This window comes from Macaca fascicularis, chromosome 7, assembly GCF_037993035.2.
Source record: "Macaca fascicularis isolate 582-1 chromosome 7, T2T-MFA8v1.1".
Lineage (NCBI taxonomy): Eukaryota > Metazoa > Chordata > Mammalia > Primates > Cercopithecidae > Macaca > Macaca fascicularis.
In genome coordinates this window covers 1,450,855-1,472,224 of record NC_088381.1, presented here as the reverse complement: position 1 = coordinate 1,472,224, position 21,370 = coordinate 1,450,855, and the positions used below count along the sequence as shown (strand labels likewise).

The 21,370-nt window shown below is 41.0% G+C and overlaps 1 protein-coding gene across 3 annotated transcripts in view; it reads right to left on the bottom strand.

Moving 5' to 3' along the window:
* Positions 1–6,284: 6,284 nt before the first annotated feature.
* Positions 6,285–21,370, bottom strand: part of OCA2 (OCA2 melanosomal transmembrane protein) — a 460,826-nt gene continuing 445,740 nt past the window's right edge. For all 3 annotated transcript variants that reach the window (XM_073995274.1, XM_073995268.1, XM_073995267.1), the window contains exon 25: positions 6,285–7,311. In XM_073995274.1, coding sequence (XP_073851375.1) covers positions 7,284–7,311 — 28 coding nt within the window. In that variant the 3' untranslated portion in view covers positions 6,285–7,283. The remainder of the gene's footprint in view (positions 7,312–21,370) is intronic.

Here is a 21,370-nt window from a genome sequence, read left to right as displayed (position 1 = left end):
GCCTGTAATCCCAGCACTTTGGGAGGCCGAGGTGGGCGGATCACGAGGTGAGGAGATCGAGACCATCCTGGCTAACACGGTGAAACCCCGTCTCTACTAAAAATACAAAAAACTAGCCGGGCGCGGTGGCGGCGCCTGTAGTCCCAGCTACTCAGGAGGCTGAGGCAGGAGAATGACGTGAACCCGGGAGGCGGAGCTTGCAGTGAGCTGAGATCCGGCCACTGCACTCCAGCCTGGGGGACAGAGCGAGATTCCGTCTCAAAAAAAAAAAAAAAAAAAAAAAAAAAAAAAAAAAAAAGGCCCTCCTTGGGATAGGTCACTCCCAAGACAGAGGAAACGGAGCAGAAGAACTGAGCGGAGCTGTGTAATGCTCTTACAGGAAAAGGGAGCAAATGTTTGGGAACAATAATACAAATACTGCAAGTTGTCCTCTAGCAGTTTCTAAGCCACGGCACATGCTTAATAAATATTTGCTGATGAAAAATTAAAATTGAGTGGATTTTTAAAATAGATGTTATGAAGGAAACTTCTTTCTGGAGACCATTAAAGTACTTTTCTCTTTGATCTTATATTAACTTTTAAATATCTTTGTTTTAATCATAATGATTTACTTGTCAGTTTCACTCACTAAAGTTTATTTCTTGAGGACAGTAATTTGGTCTTGTTTCTCTTCATTTCCCCCTTTTAAAAATTGAGTTATTTATTTATTCTCTTTCATCTCCAGATCTCATTCACCAATCATAGGTAATTCATTAATGTATTCAGTTAATATCTTTGTGTTTGTCTCAATTCTTGAAAATTGTATATTATAAAATGTGCATGTATTTTATTGAAAATGAAGTTATAAAATCAATTATCTCAGATTACACCTGAGAAACTGGAAACTAGGACAAGATCAAATTAAATCTTTAATTTAATTGAATGAATGAAATAATAAAGAGTAAAAGTGAATTAAAAGGTGACATATGGTAGAAAATACATTTAAAAATTAGATCTCTGAAAAATTAATATCAAAGACTCTTTTTAGCAGGGCTAATAAAAGAAATGTGTACACGCCAAACATGACTGAAACAGGATTTTAAATTTTCAAAAGAGCTTCTCTAGTCCACATCTCAATCAGCGCTGCCACCTGCGTCTTCCGCTGAGCCCTGGGGCTGCTCCAGCGGCCGCTCCCCTCACGCCTCACACACACATTCCCTTGGCTCCTTGGCTGGTTCAGAATCCCAAGCACACCTGACTCAGAGTATTTCCTGCCACCGCTCCTGCTACCACCCTAACGTAAGCCCAGCCAGGTGGCTCCTATGTCAGTGCAGCGGCCTTCACACTGTCCTTCCTCCTTCCACCACCTGCTTCCTACTCGTAATTCTCCCTAGAATATGCAGAGCACTGTCTCAGTCATGTCCATCAGGTCATGGCATTCCATATTACGCTGCACAAATATCACCTCCAGTGGAGTTTCACACCCTTCCCTCTACACAGCCTTGCTTGCTATTCCTGTAACACAGCAAGCTCCTTCTAGCTCAGCTTTTTCACACTTGCTGTGCTCTTTGGAATGCCTTCTCCCCATTCTTGTGGCTTGCCAGTATTTCTTCCAGCTCTCCGTTTAAACGCTATTGCTGTACAGAGGTCTTCTGTGACGATTGTTCCAAAACAGCCTCCAGTGACTACCTGCCACACGCCTTCCTCTTATTTTCCTCTGTTTTTTCTTATAGCCCCTATTGATCCGTACATTTATTTATTTACTTTTTATGTTCCTCAGTTAGAATTTCAAGGTCCGTAAAGGTAGGTAGATAGCTCATTGAATCCTTCAGAATCCTTTAACAGTGTCTAGAACATGTGAATGTTTAATGAACACAAGAATGAGTGAGGAGTGGTGTTAGAGCCCCAGACAAGGAAAAGAAGAAGAAACATAGTGGGAATACTAAGTAAGGAAATCAGAATACAGGGTAGCATATTAGTGTATTTTTTCTTAATACTTATTATTTATGTAGTACAATCATAAATTCCTTAGGAAGTGAATAGTGTCATGAAAAGCATATTATTTTTTGGTAGGTGTGCACTCATGCATAAATCTAATATTCAATTTTTGATCAAAAGTAACTAAGACTCAAATGTACAAATCAGAAATAATATCATTAATTTCTTAAATAGCCTGATCAAAATTCCCTATGCATTGAATGAAACAGTATTCAAAATCTATCAGGCTAGAAACTAGCATATAATTTCATGTTTTGTAAGGAGAATGAAAGAAATATTAATATTAAACCTTCCATAAAATAAGATGAGGACTACATGCCACTGAAATATTTCACAATATTATTTCTGTGTTTCTTCCTTAACTTTGGAAGTTGAGAATTTTCTCTAATATGCTTCACTAATTTCTTCCTCCACTAAATTTTTAATCAAAAGTTTAGATTTCAGGTCCAGCAACTTTCAGGCTTAGTGCTGGTTCATTCTTGGTCCAATATCAAATGACTAGCTTCGGGGTTTTTTTGTTTTTCTTTTTGAGACAGAGTCTCGCTCTGTCCCCCAGGCTGAAGTGCAGCGGCGCGATCTCTGCTTACTGCAACCTCTGCCTCCCAGGTTCAAGCAATTGTTGTGCCTCAGCCTCCTGAGTAGCTGGGATTACAGGCATGCGCCACCATGCCCAGCTAATCTTTGTATCTTCAGTACAGACAGAGTTTCACCATGTTGGCCAGGCTGGTCTCAAACTCCTTGCTTCGAGTGATCTACCATCTCAGCCTCCCAAAGTACTGGGATTACAGGCATGAGCTACCACCTGGCCCTAGCTTCACTTTTAGCATTTATTTTTAAGGGATAATGTTTTCAAAGAATAAATTTTGGTTATTCTAAATGGCCAAATAGGGTAAAGAACATATGCAAATCTGGGGAATGTGGCCACAGACCCCTCAGTACAAGTGGAACGAAAGACAGGAAGAACATTCACAACAGGACTAGTTACAGCAAGTCCTTGCTAGAGAACACACAGAGGGTAAAGAATAACTGTAATCATCCAAGACAGGGTTTGTATCTACCCATGTCTCCCACAGTCCGTGTGAGCAGCCTTGCCTTTTACAACAGGATGATGACAATAGAGACTCTGGGACACAAATACATCTTGCGAAGGAATGTGATTGTGAACCTGCTGTGGTTAGCAGTTCTCAAAATCCCAGCAGTGAAAAACCATAACTGTGAAGGTTTGCCTGAAAGACTGGCAAACCCCTCATTCCTCTAACCAACTAAAACCTATCTCTAATGTGCTACATTAGTCTAGTCTACCCAGTTGGACTAGATCATGCTTGTCCAGCCCGTGGCCCCTGGGCCGCATGCAGCCCAGGGCGTTTGTGATTGTGGCCCAACACAAATTCGTAAACTTTAAAACATTATGAGATTTTTTTTTTTTTTTTTTTTTTGCAATTTCCTTTCTTTAGCTCATCAGCTGTCATTAGTGTATGTTACGTGCAGCCCAAGAAAATCCTTTTTCTTCCAGTGCGGCTGAGGGAAGCCAAAATATTGGACACCTTTGACTAGATCATGCGAGAGCCACATAGCTATTTTATATAATTTCATTTTCTCCAAACAACTACTTTTGCTCAATGTACCCCAGAGTGATTTTATGAGAATGATCCCTGTGCCTACTATAAAATGTTGCTAAGAGGACTGATCCCCACATTTTGTTTTCTTCTTTCTATTCCTCACTGTTGGAGGTGACTTGCTCCTCTCTTTCTATGTGAGCTGTGAATCATGCACTCTATTTGGATGGTTTAATCACTGGACGTAAGACAGCATGAAGACACACCGAGAGCTCATTTCCAGTGGGGGTAGAAGACTCTACACATTCATTTTGTTGATTTAACTCAGTACTGGTCCCATCTTACTTCTCTTCTCATTTTTTAAAATATTTCATAAAAATTTTCAGTAGGAAATACACAGTTCGAAAGTCAACGTAAAGATATATGGAGGAAACGTTTACCCTCAATGTTTTTCTCCTTCTACCCTTCCACAGGAAACCACTGATATATTTGTCTTCCACTTTCCCCAGAATTTTTAAAGCAAATGTGAATACCATTTCCTCCCTGTCCTCCTCCTCTTTTTCTTCTAAAAGGGTCCCGTGTTACCCACTTTGCTTCCTTTAATGGTTACTTCCTGAGCATCCTTGTACCTTTTAATATCAGAAGATACTCATTTTCTTTAAATGTGTGACATTTTATATTATCATTGTTCCATAACTTACTTAACCTGGCTCTTACTGATGGACTTCTGGGCTGTTACCAGTCATTTGCTCTTATAAATAACACTGTAATGCATTATTTTGTATTTGTGGTGTTACAGATGTCTATACGTGCATCTTAGGATAAATTTGCAGAAGTAGGATTTCTGGGTCAATGTACATACATATGTTCATTTTTGATAGATATTACCAAGTTGCCCCTCATAAAGTATGAGTGTGCCTGTTTCACAGTAGTTTGTAAAAAAGATTGTTTATCATACTTTAGGATTTTCAACACTCTATTGTTTAAACTAGTATGGCATTTTTATAAAGTTTTGATTAATTAATGTATCTTTATATACTTTTGGATCATATGTCTTTATTAATTAATAAGTGTATATTCATGGGTCATTTATATTTCTTTTCATTGTCTATACTTTGATCAATTCTACATGGGATTTTTGTCATCTTATTGATTTCCAGGGAATCTTTATACACTAAGGATAGAGCGCGTTCTCAGATGAGCTGCAACTATTTCTCTCAGTTGTTTAATCTTTAAAATTTTACTTATCTTATTTTTTGCCTACAGTAGCTCTAAGTTTTATAAAGTAAAAATACATACTTTTTTTATCTTATGGCTCCTGGGTTAGAATTTTTATAATGAAATAAAATAAAAAATGAGGGCATTGAACCTAGAAGGCATTGCACTAAGAATAAATATTGTTTCAGAGTTTAGAAGTTCTGTTTTAAATTTTCAATTCTGAAGGACACTTAGATCTTGGTTTTCCAATTCATGTGTTCCTTCCGTCATGTCAAATGCATGATTCCTATATCTAAATCTCCAACATTTTGCTGCTTTTAAAATTATCATTCCTGGCCAGGCACAGGGGCTCATTCCTGTAATCCCAGCACTTTAGGAGGCAGAGGCAGGTGGATCACCTAACGTCAGAAGTTTGAGACCAGCCTGGCCAACATATCAAAACCCTGTCTCAACTAAAAATTCAAAAATTAGCTGAGTATCAAGGTGGGAGCCTGTAGTCCCAGCTACTCAGAAGGCTGAGGCTGGAGAAGTTCTTGAACCCAGGAGGCGGAGGTTGCGGTGAGCCGAGATCACACCATTCCACTCCAGCCTGGGCGACAACAGCAAAACTCCATCTCGAAAAAAAAAAAAAAAATTATCATTTCTTGTCACATTGACAGGCAACATACTCAAGATTACAGGCTGAATTTGTGTATTTTTTGATGATAGATTTACCTCCTGATCTGCATCTGAGTTATAATGAAATTAAATCACTTTTTACTTCCTCTTCAATGTACACTGAGTAATCTGAAGATGGTGGTTTGATGAGCTAAGCAAAATTTAAAGTTATCCTATTAAAAATACTAAAAAAAAAAAAAAAAGTATTGCATGGGTACCATATTCCCCCGTGTAACTCCCCTTCAGTGATTGTTAGTGCAGTCCCAGCCCAAGTAAGATACTCAACAGGGCTGAGGATTCAGATGCAACCTTTGCCCTGTGGAGCATTTAACCAAATAACAGAGGGTATTTTGTTAATGCCAATTTCATTTGTCTTTAAGAAAACTTACTTTCAATTTTATACACTAACTTACATTTCTTGACAGCCTGTATATTTTATTTTTATAAAACATCGCCAATTTTCATTGCAATCACTAAGGCATGTATATGCTTGACTTTGGGTTGCTACAAAACTGAGCATTCCATGACAAACATATTCCACACTGCCAGGCATCTCTGTGATGAGAGATTACTGTACTTGCCTTTTAATTTCCCTTCTCATTTTTGTTTAATCTTCTCTATCTGCCCGCCCCCAACCCCACCTATAACACAGATACACACACTCTTCCTGCCCAGGGGCCTGGGATATTTTAAGTGACTAATTCATGTTTGAGGAATCAAAGAAGGAAGGGAAGGTCTGTGGGAAGGAAGCCAAAGAAAGAAAGGAAAACAGAAGGAAGGGAGGCGATGGAGAGAGCACAAAGGGTCCCCCTATGGAGACTGCATAGGTTATAGAGATTGCAATAGAATTCAAAACAGTGCTTCAAAACTCATCGCTGGTTTTTTAAAATTTTATTAAAAATATTTTTTGCTTCATTGAACCTTACATTTTAATTGATTGAAGTTAGTCTTTATTTCTTCAACAATTTTATGCATATATTCTTGACAAAACCTGTTTGAAATAAAAATTCATGCTACAATCTGATTTTTGAAATTCAAAGATAAATGACATATCCGTGCTTTTATACAGTAGGTTTCTGTCTTTCTGTGTACTTTCGGGATGAAGAGATTCCCAAGATGTTCAGGGACATGTAATGAGCATACTTAGTCCTGTTACAATTTGTGCACATTGTATACATTTTACATTCACTTCAGAGTTTAAACTCCTTCTCCTTGACTTTAAAGTAGGTAAGACTGATACACATTTGCACATTTTTCTTCATTCTTAACAATTAATCTCAGAAGGTTCTGCTCGGGCTGTGTAGTGAGGGAAAAATGTAGCTCAGAGCCAGCCTAAGGGAGACACAAGTGTCAGACCACAGGGGCAGACCACAGCCTCAGAAAGCTGTCCTATTTCATATTTCCACAGTTTCTTGGTTATAAGAAAGAAAAACTGGGTGAATGCAAAAGGACAATTTAATATGCCGATTTAATTGTTTTATCTCATAAAACTTGTCAGGAAATACTTGGATGGTGTCAGTACTGCCCACGTTATCAGCTAGCCCTGATTTAGGTTCCATTCCTTTTTGTTCATAATCCCATATGCCACTGTAGGAGCAGCCTCTTCACTGTAAGTCAGTCTGGAACGCTAACTGACCATGATTTTAAAAAATCACAATATCACAATGAGCAAAAGTAAACGCTATTATCTAGCTATTGCTATTCAGCTAACCGACATAGACACAACCTTAATTTCAGGCACGAAGAACATTTTAAAAGAAAAATCAATGTACATGCTTTTCTGACTTTCTACTCTATACTCAATTCGACAGCTGAATGTGGAAGCCAGTAAAGATGCATTCTCAGTTATCCATCCTGGAAGATGTATTCCATTCTTCATTTCGTTGTCATTTTTACAGCAGCCCTGTAAACACATATTCATACATTTATTTCAATGTTCTGACATAAAGTGTCTGTAAGGTTGACTAGGGGACTAACTTCGCTAGTCCTCATTAGTTGTAATAGGAGTTCAAACTTTAGAAAAAAAGCATATACCAGCTGGGTGCGGTGGCTCACGCCTGTAATCCCAGCATTTTGGGAGGCTGAGGTGGGTGGATTACCTGAGGTCAACAGTTCGAGACCCGCCTGGCCAACATGGTGAAACCCTGTCTCTACTAAAAATGCAAAAATTAGCCGGGCATGGTGGTATGCCCCTGTAATCCCAGCTACTGGGGAGGCTGAGGTGGGAGAATTGCTTGGACCCGGGAGGCGGAGGTCGCAGTGAGCCACGTTTGAGCCACTACACTCTAGTCTGGGTGACAGAGCGAGACCTCATCTCAAAAAAAAAAAGAAAAAAAAAAAGAAAAAAAAGCATGCACGAAGTACATAGGATAAAATTATGTCATGATACACATCACACACACATGAAGAAATAGAAGGAAAATAATGAAACAACTGGGGCAAAATGTCGAGTCTGTGTGATGGATATTCAGTTCTTTGTACTCTAATTACAGCTTCTTTGTAAGTCTGAAATTATAACCAAATGAAAAGTAACAAGTAAAGAAACAATAAAGAAACACAATTAGGCAAACAGAAAGATCAAACATGTCACTAATCCAAGAGAATCAACAGGAAGAAAAAAACACTCAAGAGATTTAGGAAATTGAGTTATGAGACATTGGCTTTCAATTAACTAAAATTAAAATATCAAAAGAACTTAAAAATATTCTGAAGTGGAGCATAGAACTCCAAACTATGCTAAAGCATGAACTGTAAATTCTAAAAGTGAACAATAAAATCACTAAGGAGGAGGGGCTAAGACGGCTGACTAGAACCAGCTGCGGTGCGAGGTTCCCACGGAAAAGAACGAAAACGGGAGCGAGCCCTGCACCGGCCCCGAGGTCTCCAGGTTCCATCCCCGGGAGCGACTGAGCAGTGGGTGCGACCCGCGGAGAGCGAGCGAGGAACAGTCGGGGGTGCGAGGGCCCCACGCGGGGAAAGGGAAACTCCCGGCCCAGCCTAGGGAGGCGGTGAGGGACCCGCTGCCCAGCCCGGGAAACTTCCTTCCACCCATCTGTGCAACCCGCGGACCAGCAGGTCCCCTAGTGAGTCCGCCACGAGCCTTCGGTGCCAAGCCCGGAACTGTGCAGACTCTCGGCGGCCGCTCGGCTGGAGACTGCGGAAGACGCGGGAGAGGCAGCCTCGGTTATCACCGCTTCTGCATCTGCGGCTGCCTGAGACCACCGAGCCCCCCGGGGAGGGGCGACCATCACCACCGCTTCTGCATCTGCGGCTGCCTGAGACCACCGAGCCCCCGGGGAGGGGCGACCATCACCATCGCTTCTGCATCTGCGGCTGCCTGAGACCACCGAGCCCCCGGGGAGGGGCGACCATCTCTGCAGCTCCCGTCAGCTGTTTTTCGCCTGCCAGCACCAGGGAGACTGACGTTCGGCCCCGGGAGGAATTCCCACAACCAGCACAGCGGCTGTGGCAGATCAGGGCCAGATCAGGGCCAGGCGGCCTCCTTAGGCAGAACCCGGACCCGTCCCTCCTCACTGGGAGGGGCCTCCATGCGGGAATTTCAGCAACTCCAACCAGGGGTTTAGGGACAGAACTTTGATCTCCCTGGGACTGAGCTCCTGGGGAAAGGGGTGGCCGTGGTCTCCAAGGACCCGCAGACTTAGTCTTTCCTCCTGCTGGCTCTGAGGAATCCAGCCAGTCCGGACAAGTGACCTTCCCTCCAGCACAGTGCACACCCTCTGCCCAGGGACAGCCAGAGTGCTTCTTTAAGTGAGTCCCGGATCTCCTGCCTCCTGACTGGGTGAGCCAGGGGTTTCCAGGCACCATATACAGGAGCATTCCCACTGGCATCAGGCCAGCACCTCTCTGGGACAGAGATCCCAGAGGAAGGAGCAGGCAGCCACCTTTGCCGTTCAGCAGCCTCCACTGGTGACATCTCCAGATGCGGGAAGGACCCGGGTGATAGGGTCTGGAGTGGACCTCCAGAAAGCCACAGCAGCCCTGCAGAAGAAAGGCTTGACTGTTAAAAGAAAAACAAAAAGCAACAACAACAACAGCATCAACAACAACAACAAAATCCCCACAAAAACCCCATCCAAAGGTCAGCAGCCTCAAAGATCAAAACTAGATAAACTAGAAACAAGAAAAAAATGCCAAAAACTCAAAAAGCCAGAGTGCCTCTTGTCATGCAAATTATCTCAACACCTCTCCAGCAAGAACACAGAACTGGGCAGAGGCTGAGATGGATGAATTGATAGAAGTAAGCTTCAGCAGGTGGGTAATAAGGAATTTCACTGAGCTAAAGGACTGTGTTCTAACCCAATGCAAAGAAGCTAAGAACCATGATAAAATATCATAGGAGTTGTTAACCAGAATAATGAGTTTAGAGAGGAACATAAATGACCTGATGGAGCTGAAAGACACAATATGAGAACTTTACTATACAATCACAATCAACAATAATTGAATAGACTGAGCAGAGGAAAGAATTTCAGAGCTTGAAGACTATCTTACTGAAATAAGACAGGCAGACAAGACTAGAGAACAAAGAATGAAAAGGAATGAACAACACCTCTGAGAACTATGGGATTATGTAAAAAGACTATACCTACAACTGATTGGGGTACCTGAAAGAGATGGGGAGAATGGAACCAAGTTGGAAAACATATGTCAGGATATCATCCAGAACTTCCCCAACCTAACAAGACAGGCCAACATTCAAATTCAGGAAATCCAGAAAACCCTAGTAGGATACTCCAGGAGAAGATCAACCCCAAGGTCAAAATGAAGGAAAAAATATTAAGGCAGCCAGAGAGAAAAGCCAGGTAACCTACAAAGGGAAGCCCATCAGACTAACGCAGACCTCTCAGCAGAAACCCTACAAGCCAGAAGAGATTGGGGTAAATATTCAACAACTTAAAGAAAGGAATTTCCAACCTAGAATTTCATATCTGGCCAAACTAAGTTTCATAAGTGAAGGAGAAATAAAATCCTTTTCAGACAAGTGAGGGAATTCACCACCAACGGGCCTGCCTTGCAAGAGCTCCTGAAGGAAGCACTAAATATGGAAAGGAAAAACCATTACCAGCCCTGCAAAAATGCACTGAAATACAAAGACCAATGACACTATGAAGTAACTACATCAACAAGTCTGCAAAATAACCAACTAGCATCATGATGACAGGATCAAACTCACACGTAACAATATTAACCTTAAATGTCAATGGGCTAAATGCCCCAATTAAAAGACACAGAATGGCAAGCTGGATAGAGTCAAGACTCATTAGCGTGCCTTATTCAAGAGACCTATCTCACATGCAAAGACACACATAGGCTCAATATAAAGGAATGAAGGAAAATTTACCAAGCAAATGGAAAGCAGAAAAAAGCAGGGTTGCAATCCTAGTTTCTGACAAAACAGACTTTAAACCAACCAAGATCAAAAAAGACCAAGGGCATTATGTAATGGTAAAGGGATCAATTCAACAAAAAGAGCTAACTATCCTAAATATATATGCACCCAATACAGGAACACCCAGATTCATAAAACAAGTTCTTAGAGACCTACAAAGAGATTTAGACTCCCACACAATAATAGTGGGAGACTTTAACAACCCACTGTCAATATTAAACGAATCATTGAGACAGAAAATTAACAAGGATATTCAGGACCTGAACAGCTCTGGATTAAGTAAACCTAATAAATATCTATAGAATTCTCCACCCGAAAACAACAGAATATACATTCTTCTTGGTGCCACATGACACTTACTCTAAAATCAATCACATAATTGGAAATAAAATACTCCAGCAAATGCAAAAGAACTGAAATGAAAACAAACAGTCTCTCAGACCACAGCACAATCAAATTAGAACTTGTGATTAAGAAACTCACTCAAAACCACACAACTGAAAATTGAACAACCTGCTCCTGGATGACTCCTGGGTAAATAATGAAGTTAAGGCAGAAATCAAGAAGTGCTTTGACACCAGTGAGAACTAAGATACAATGTACTAGACTCTCTGGGACATAGCTAAAGCAGAGCTAAGAAGGAAATTTATAGCACTAAATGCCCACATCAAAAAGTTAGAAAGATCTCAAATTGATACCCAACATTATAACTAAAAGAACTAGAGAACCAAGAGCAAACAAACCCCAAAGCTAGCAGAAGACAAGCAATAACCAAGATCAAAGTGGAACTGAAGGAGACAGAGATATGAAAAATCCTTTAAAAAAATAAATGAATCCAAGAGCTGTTTTTTTGATAACGTTAATCAAATACATAGACTGCTAACTAGACCAATAAAGAAGAAAAGATAGAAGAATCAAACAGGCACAATAAAAAATGATAAAGGAATATCACCACTGACCCCACAGAAATACAAACAACAACCATCAGAGAGTACATAAACACCTCTATGCAAATAAACTAGAAAATCTAGAAGAAATAGATAAATTCCTGGACACATACTTCCTCCCAAGACTGAACCAGGAAGAAGTTGAATCCCTGAATAGACCAATATCAAGTTCTGAAATTGAGGCAGTAATAACAGCTTACCAACCAAAAAAAGCCCAGGACCAAATGGATTTACATCTGAATTCTACTAGAGGTACAAAGAGGAGCTGGTAGCATTTATTTTGAAACTATTCCAAACAATTGAAAAGGAGGGACTTCTCCTTATGAGGCCAGCATCATCCTGATACCAAAACCTGGCAAAGATACAACAAAAAAGGAGAACAGCAGGCCAATATCCCTGATAAACTTTGATGCAAAAATTCTCAATAAAATACTGGCAAATTGAATCCAGCAACAAATCAAAAAGCTTGTCCACCATAATCAAGTTGGTTTCATCCCTGGAATGCAAGGCTGGTTCAATACACGCTAATCAATAAATGTAATTCATCACATAAATAGAACTAAAGACAAAACCACATGATTATCTCAGTAGTCACAGAAGAAATGTCCTTCAATAAAATTCAATATCCTTTCATGTTAAAAAAAAAAAAAAAAAAAAAAAAAAAACCTCTCAATAAACTAGGTATTGCTGGAACTTACCTCAAAATAATAAGAGCTATTTATGACTAACCCATAGTTAATATGATAATGAATCAACCAAAGCTAGAAGCAATTCAACTTGAAAACCAGCAAAGACAAGGATGCCGTCTTGCACCACTCCTATTCAATATAGTGTTGGAAGCCCTGGCAAGGGCAATGAGGCAAGAGAAAGAAATAAAACATATCTGAATAGGAGGAGAGGAAGTCAAACTATCTCTGTTTGCAGATGACATGATCCTACATCTAGAAAATCCCATCATCTCAGCCCAAAAGCTTCTTAAGCTGATAAGCAATTTCAGCAAAGTCTCAGGATACAAAATCAGTGTGCAAAAATAACAAGCATTTCTATACACCAACAAAACACAAACAGAGAGTGAAGTAATGAAGGAACTGCCATTCACAATTCATACAAAAAGAATAAAACACCTAGGAATACAGGTAACAAGGGAGTTAAGGACCTCTTCGAGGAGAACTACAAACCACTGCTCAAGCAAAACAGAGAGGACACAAACCAATGGAAAAATATTCCATGCTCGTAGATAGGAAGAATCAACATCATGAAAATGACCATACTGCCCAAAATAATTTATAGAGTCAGTGCTCTTCCCATAAAGCTACCACTGATGTTCTTCACAGAATTAGAAAGAAAACTACCTTAAAATGCATATGGAAGCAAAAACAAGCCCGTATAACCAAGACAATCCTAAGCAAAAAGAGCAAAGCTGGAGGCATCACTCTACCCAATGTCAAACTATACTATAAGGCTACAGTAACCAAAACAGCATGGTATTGGTACAAAAACAGACATATAGACCAATGGAACAGAATAGAGATCTCAGAAAGAAGACCATATATCTACAACCATCTGATCTTCAACAACCCTGACAAAAACAAGCAATGGATAAAGGGTTCCCTTTTTAATAAAATTGAAATTGGAACCCTTACTTATACCTTATACAAAAATTAACTAAAGATGATTTAAAGAGTTAAATCCAAAACAATAAAAACTCTCAGAAGAAAATCTAGGCAATACCATTCAGGACATAGGCACAGGCAAAGATTTCATGAAAAACATCAAAAGCAATTGCAGCAAAAGCCAAAATTGACAAATGGAATCTAATTGAACTAAAGACCTTCTGCAGAGCAAGGGAAGCTATCACTAGAGTGAACAGACAACCTACAGAATGGGAGAAAATGTTTGCAATCTATCCATCTGACAAAGATCTAATAACCAGAATGTATGAGGAACTTAAACAAATTTACAAGAAAAAGACAATCCTATTGTCAAAGGACATTAACAGACACTTCTCAAAAGAAGATATTTATGTGGCCAACAAACATATGAAAAAAAGCTCAACATCTCTGATCATCTGTCCATGAGAACAACAGGTTGTGTCTTCTGTGGAGCCTGTCACCTCTGTCCCCTTAGGTGTTAATTCTTGTGTTTGTTTTGCTAGGGGACCCTCTCTCATGGCATGTGATAGTCCCTCATATCTTTAGGGTATGCTTTCTTCTGATTCTTTTGTCTTATTTTGAATGTCCATACTAGCTTATTGGGGAGTCTCTCAGCACCTCAGCAGGGAGACCTGGTGGGGGTCCTCCTGCCAAGTGAGGTGCACCAGCATGTGTCATTCTGTGAGTGGGGGCCCTGCTCCCCTGGGCTGTGGCCGCCCCTTAGGGACCCCTCCTCCCTTTCCAGGAGGCAGTGGGCTGCCAGCAGCTTTGCTCCTCCTCCCTAAAACCCCAACTCTTCCTATGGCCTGAGATAACTTCCAGTTCCCCCTCTTCATCTCCTTTGGCCCCACTTTCTTAGCTCTTACCTCTCTCCGGCTGGCATTTTGGCCTTTTTTTCTTTTTTATTTAAAAAAATTTATTTGGTCATTTCCTGTAAACCAGGACCTGGATTAAAGAATTTTTCAAGCTTCATTTCAATCAAACTCTTGTTTGGCATTGTCATCATCAAACCATTTCAATTTTCTTGCTTGAGTTCTTAATAGCCTCATTTATAAACACCTCAAGTTCATGTGGTATTTTCAGAACTTTTCATCATTTTTCTTAAAACTCGAAGGGAGAATAGACTTAAGGCAACTGCTGACATTTGGAGAGATGGGAAAATATGGTATCAAAGATAGGCCTGAGCTTTGAGGCTCAGGTATTGAGGGCTGACCATGGTGTGGATGATGGAGAAAGTGAGGTGTCAAGAGGAATAGCGGCCGTGCTGGAAACAGGGTAGATGTGCTCAGTGTGAAGCCAATCGTTGTGTAATTTGTCTCAAAGGTGTATGGAGTTTTCCATGTCATTTTTTAACATTCTTGAATTCTGGATTGTTGGGGTTTTTTTAAAGATATAGCTAGACATGGATGTTTCATTTGCTGTATATAAATTTAATTGGCTCTGCTTTCTCACTAAGACTTTTGCTTTAATTAGCAACCTCCTCTTATTTGTAAATCAAGGCCAAGGCCACAATATACATTTGCATAATAAATGCAAGCAGTTTGAACTTGATCCCTGAAGTTGTGAGCTCTCTGTGCACAGAAACCAATTGAGCTCCCAGCTGGAGTCTGTGGGATTAATTTTCAATGTTCAAGAAGTATCATAGCCTGTGTGTCTCTCCTGCAGGAACTATTTTTGTACCTTTAACAATTTCAAGATTAGTGCTTTTATTTTCCTTTTAATCTTTAGATCAATGACCAGTTGCACAAAAATGTAATTCCTTTGGGAAGAAAATATGTGAGCAAAGGGAAATGGTTTTCAACCCTAACGCATCACAGTGAGACAAGGACCCTGTAGATGGCCCCACCTGGGGCTCTCTGTACATGCCCCAAGTGCCTTGCATTGCTCAAGGTGAGAGTCAGAACTTGCAAGACCCACCGCAGATCCTGATTAAAAATAAGCATGGAGGCCAGGCACGGTAGCTCACACCTATAATCCCAGCACTATGGGAAGCTGAGGCGGGCAGATCACGAGGTCAGGAGATCAAGACCATCCTAGCTAACATGGTGAAACCCCGTCTCTACTAAAAATACAAAAAAATTAGCCAGGCATGGTGGCAGGTGCCTGTAGTCCCAGCTACTCGGGAGGTTGAGGTAGGAGAATGCTGTGAACCCGGGAGGCGGAGCTTGCAGTGAGCCGAGATCGTGCCACTGCACTCCAGCCTGGGCGACAGAGCAAGACTCTGTCTCTAAAAAATAAAAAAATAAAATAAAATAAATAAGCATGGAATTCTCTCTCTAACCTTTTCTATCACATCATCTCCTTAAAACTCCCAAATATATTTAGAGGTGATTCAAAGGGCTGAAGACAAAAAAAAAATTGGAAAAAATACAATCACAAATCAATCATTCGAAGGTGTTTATTTGAATACAGGTCAGCAATACATGATTTGCTTATGAGCATTTATCTAAACACTCCTGGCATCCCAACAAATACCTCAGTGCATAAGATGCTTTCATCGAATATAATACTGCATTTTTCTTCCTGTTCTTGTTTGTTTTTTGCAGGCTTCATGTTTGCTTGCACCTGGTAGCTTTCTCGATTAGACTGAAGTGAGAGATCTTATGGCTGACTTGCCTGAACACTCCATTAAAACATTTCATGGCAGGGTGTGCAATCCCCCAAGCAATCTCGTTAAGCACATATTAGCTTTTTCTAATTTAGAACACAGTCCTTTATGTACAAAGACGAGGGAAAAACTAATACATACCCATTTTAACATTATACTGTGCAGGAAATCACAGGCGCATCTGAGACTTTCACGAAACAATAGAGCTCTTTGTACCCAATGTGGTTCCAGCTCACTTCCATGATTCAGCAGAAACCCAGATATTAACAAATCAGGCCCTTTGTGGTGGTTGGTCTCACAGTCCCCCCACCTCCAACGGCACCGGCCATGTGGATTAAACTCTGGCTTCCTGCTGAGCTGAAATGTTTCTTCAGTCACAGAGTCACAGAATGAGGATTATAGCCACAGTAAACCTCTCGCCTCAGGTCACATCTTCCCGTCAGGAGCAGGGCCCGTGATTGATACCCTTAGTCATCCCTCACATCCATCTGCAACGCTTCACACTCCAAAGGGCTTCACTCCACATCATTTCTTTGAAGCAGTAAAACCACCCTCCCAGGCCACTGCTCTTGCTTCAATTTGCAAACACAAGCTTAGGAAGTTTTCTTGACTGACTTATGATCACAAAGATGTATGTGGAAGACCCAGAGCTAGAGACCCGGGACCTGAACCCAGGACTTCACACCTTTAATATTTGTTCACCTAAATATGTGCCTATTTCTCCTACTCTGTTTTTTCAAGATTAGGACTCAGCCTTAACAAAGGCATCCTTCATAGAAACATGGCCAGATGGATTTCTTGGGTATTAGAAGCAGGGCTTTGGCTCAAGGGGGAAAAAAGCATTTTAACATTTTTTTAACTCCACTTCCCTTTAACTCTTACAAAACCAGACATACATATTAATCCAATCACAATTTTTTTATTGAGCATCCGGTGTCCAGAACTGAACAAGGTGCTTTGAGGGTCCTGTCCTCGCAGACACAGCAGCCTGGAGAGGGGAAATATCGCACCCAGGAATGTCTGTGTTTGCTGTGACTACAAAGATGGGAAAGAGAACAGAGGCCTGGGAACCACTGCTGTCACTCAGAGTCACAGCATATCTGGGTCAGGGTATGCACTCTGCTCATTCTGTGACTGCTATTTGACTATAGTCAAGGACCATGTCCCGGAAGAGGGAGGTCTCAGGAAAAGAAGGGGCTGGGAAGGACTGGGAGAGAGAAAGAGAACCAGGCAGGAAGGAGGCCTAGCACATCAGTTCCCTGTGGGTAAGAGTCCTGCAGAGGACAGTGGATCTCCCTAAATATACAAGAAAACGGTGTTTGCCAAGTGCCCACTGAAGGAAAGGCCTCCACCCTCCCTCCATCTCCCACCACACCTTCTTCAATACTCTTACTGTTCCTGGATTATTGATGGGGAAACAGATGTGAGTGACTGGTACATAATGGCCAGACTGAGGTCAAATCTCCATCTCTGACTTCCGTAACAGTGTTCCTGGCACTTACCATGGTACCCAATGATCCTGGGGGCTCTGAAGTGGGCATGGAGGAGGTCAGGCCCAACTTTCACTTCTCCTGGGAAAAATGGCATTTTACTTAGTGGTCTAATCATTTCTCTTACTTTCCAAGATAAAGTAGAAAGAAGAAAAAAGCTAGGCCAGGTTCAGTGGCTCACACCTGTAATCCCAGCACTTTGGGACGCTGAAGCAGACAGATCACGAAGTCAAGAGATCAAGACCATTCTGGCCAACATGGTGAAACCTCGTCTCTACTGAAAATACAAAAATTAGCCGGGCATGGTGGTGCACACGTGTAGTCCCAGCTACTCGGGAGGCTGAGGCAGGAGAATCTCTTGAACCTGGGAGGGAGAGGTTGCAGTGAGCTGAGATTGTGCCACTGCATTCCAGTTTGGCAACAGAGTGAGACTCCATCTCAAAAAAAAAAAAAGCCAGGCGCGGTGGCTCAAGCCTGTAATCCCAGCACTTTGGGAGGCCGATACGGGTGGATCACGAGGTCAGGAGATCGAGACCATCCTGGCGAACACGGTGAAACCCCGTCTCTACTAAGAAATACAAAAAACTAGCCGGGCGAGGTGGCGGCGCCTGTAGTCCCAGCTACTCGGGAGGCTGAGGTAGGAGAATGGCGGGAACCCGGGAGGCGGAGCTTGCAGTGAGCCGAGATCCGGCCACTACACTCCAGCCTGGGCGACAGAGCGAGACTCCGTCTCAAAAAAAAAAAAAAAAAAAAAAAAGAAGAGTGAAAGAAAATAGCCCTACTATCTCCCAGGTAATACACATTGTTTTGTAAAATTGAATATTCATATTATTATAAAAATAGCTTTTTTAACAGAAAAATACAACGTTTAATAACAAGGAATCTAAACCTATAGCTCTCTGCCCTCCCCACTGTGCAGCGTTATTCCTCAGGAGGGCAGGAGAACGCAGGACTCCCCTGCACGCCCCTTGGGGCCTGAGTGACAGCTGGGGAGTGGATAAGGATGTGCAGATTCAGAACAGCTGTTGTCTTCCTGGCAATCAGCATGACATTTTTGATTGTCATTTCAAGAAAACAGTACATCAGCCACATGCACTCTGTTTATTTTTGGTACTTTTATTTTTGAAATCATAAAACAGAAACAGCACATAGAACAAAAACTAAATATCCATGGCTTATTCTTCCTTCACCATTTTCTGCCCTTTGGTTTTCCTAACTTACTGAATACAGATATAAGAATCCATAGAGCTCAAGTAATCATTGGCAAAAATTTCAAAACCAGTCAGCATTTCATGACAATCTCTTTTAAAACCTTTGATTGAAAAGTATACACTAAAACAACTTTCCTAAATCCTACATATACAAATAATATAATATATGCAAATAATATAATATAATATAATATATTGTATATTACATATACAAATAACATAATATAATATAATATATTAGGAATAATATATGCCACATTTTGGGCAGACATCTTTTTTTTTTTTTTTTTCCTCTCTGAGATGGAGTCTCCTCTGTCGCCCAGGCTAGAGTGCACTGGCACAGTCTCAGCTCACTGCAAGCTCCACTTCCTGATTTCAAGCAATTCTCCAGCCTCAGCCTCCAAAATAGCTGAGACTACAGGTGCATGCCACCGGTAATTTTTTTGTATTTTTAGTAGAGACTGAGTTTCACCATGCTGGCCAGGCTGTTGTCAAACTGCTGACCTCAGGTGATCTACCTGCCTCGGCCTCCCATGGTGCCAGGATTACAGGTGTATAACCCCACGCCTGGCCAGACATCTTTTTTATTAATCTGGCTAATATACCTGGGTGCTCTGAACTCAAGATTAGGGAGCTGAATCTATTCACAACATGCTAGTCAATTTAAAACACATGGATTCATAAGCCCATTTGGATTTTTTTTTTTAATTAGTTACAGTATAGCCTCTTCCTAAGGCTGCAGTGAGAGATCAGTATATGCCACTGGTTTTCACTGTTTAAAGAGAACCAAGGCAAAAATGTGACCTAAAATAACAGTGGAGGTCACTTCTTACACTCACAGGACATCTTGTGAAGTGGACTCTACGTTAACTTACCCTCTGTCTACCCCAGTGCTCAGCACTGTCTGGTTCACTGGGCCAGGAAAACTGGGTAGAACTCCTGGAACTTCAGATAATAATTTAATAATTTAATAATAATTTAGTAAACAATTAGATTCAAGGCCTAGCCCAATAAGAGAATTTCAAGCTAACATTAAGACACTAGCTAAGATGCAATGATTTTATAGAATTATCTTCTTTCATATTTCTAAGAGTGTCTGGTAGCTAGGAAACAAAGATGATTAAAATAATATATTTCATAAAACCACAATGAGATACCACCTCACATTCATTAGGATGGCTACTATACAAAAAAAAAAAAGTAGAAAATAGCAGTGTTAGTAAGGATGTGGAGAAATTGGAATACTCATGCACCATTTGTGGGAATGTAAAATGGAACAGAAGCCATGAAAAGCAGTATGGTGGTTCCTCAAAAAATTAAAAAGAGATTATCTTATGATCCAGCAATTCCACTTCTAGGTATATGCCCAAAAGACACAAATGCAGGGGCCTAAAGAAACATTTGTACACAAGTCTTCATATTGTTACAGGACCAATAGGCCCATATGCCCACTGCACAGTAAGATACCAATACACTGAGACAGCAGGGTTTGCAGCAGAGAAAGAGTTTAACGATCATAGGGAGGCTGAGTGAGGAGACAGGAGGGACCCTCAAATCTGTCTCCTTGAGGAGTTCTGCGCTAGGGTTTTTAAGGGGATCATGGAGGGGAAGGGACTGGAAAATTGGGGTACTTAATTGGTTGGGGTAAGGATGATGAGAGTGCTGGAGGTGGACAGCAGTGACACTGCACAACATTGTGAATGCACTTAATGTCATTTGTCACTCAACTGTATACTTACAAATGGTTCAGGTAGTAAATTTTATGTACATTTTACCACAATTAAAAACATGATACATTTTATAATATAAAATAGAGAAAATTAATTGATAATAGTTTTTTGTTTTTTTTTTTTTTTTTGAGACGGAGTCTCGCTCTGTCGCCGGAGCTGGAGCGCAGTGGCCGGATCTCAGCTCACTGCAAGCTCCGCCTCCCGGGTTTACGCCGTTCTCCTGCCTCAGCCTCCCGAGTAGCTGGGACTACAGGCGCCCGCCACCTCACCCGGCTAGTTTTTTGTATTTTTTTAGTAGAGACGGGGTTTCACCGTGTTCACCAGGATGGTCTCCATCTCCTGACCTCGTGATCCGCCCATCTCGGCCTCCCAAAGTGCTGGGATTACAGGCTTGAGCCACCGCGCCTGGCCGATAATAGTTTTTTTAAATGAGTGTGAGTTATATATATATAGTGATAGCTGAAATATTATGATTGTCTTTTAAAAATCACATTATATGATAGACTATGTACATATATTTAGAAGCCCCTGGCCATTGACTTTCGATGTTATGTAATTTGCAAATTATGTTAATCATTATAATCTTAATAGGTGATAAAAACTGATGTATAAAGAATATTCTTTTGTTTGGTTGTGAGTCCAAAGCACAGATAGGAAGAATCATTCCTAGTGTTCTAGAGCACTAGAGGGTGACTATAATCAACAACAATTGATTGACTATTTTCAAATAGAAGAGAGGATTTTGAATATTCCCAATACACATAAACGATGAATGTCTGAGGTGATGGAAGTACTGATTACTGTGATTTGATCATTACACATTGCAAACATGTGTCCAAATATTACTCTGGGACTAGATGTAGTGGCTCACGCCTGTAATCCCAGCCCTTTGGGAGGCCACGGTGGGTGGATCA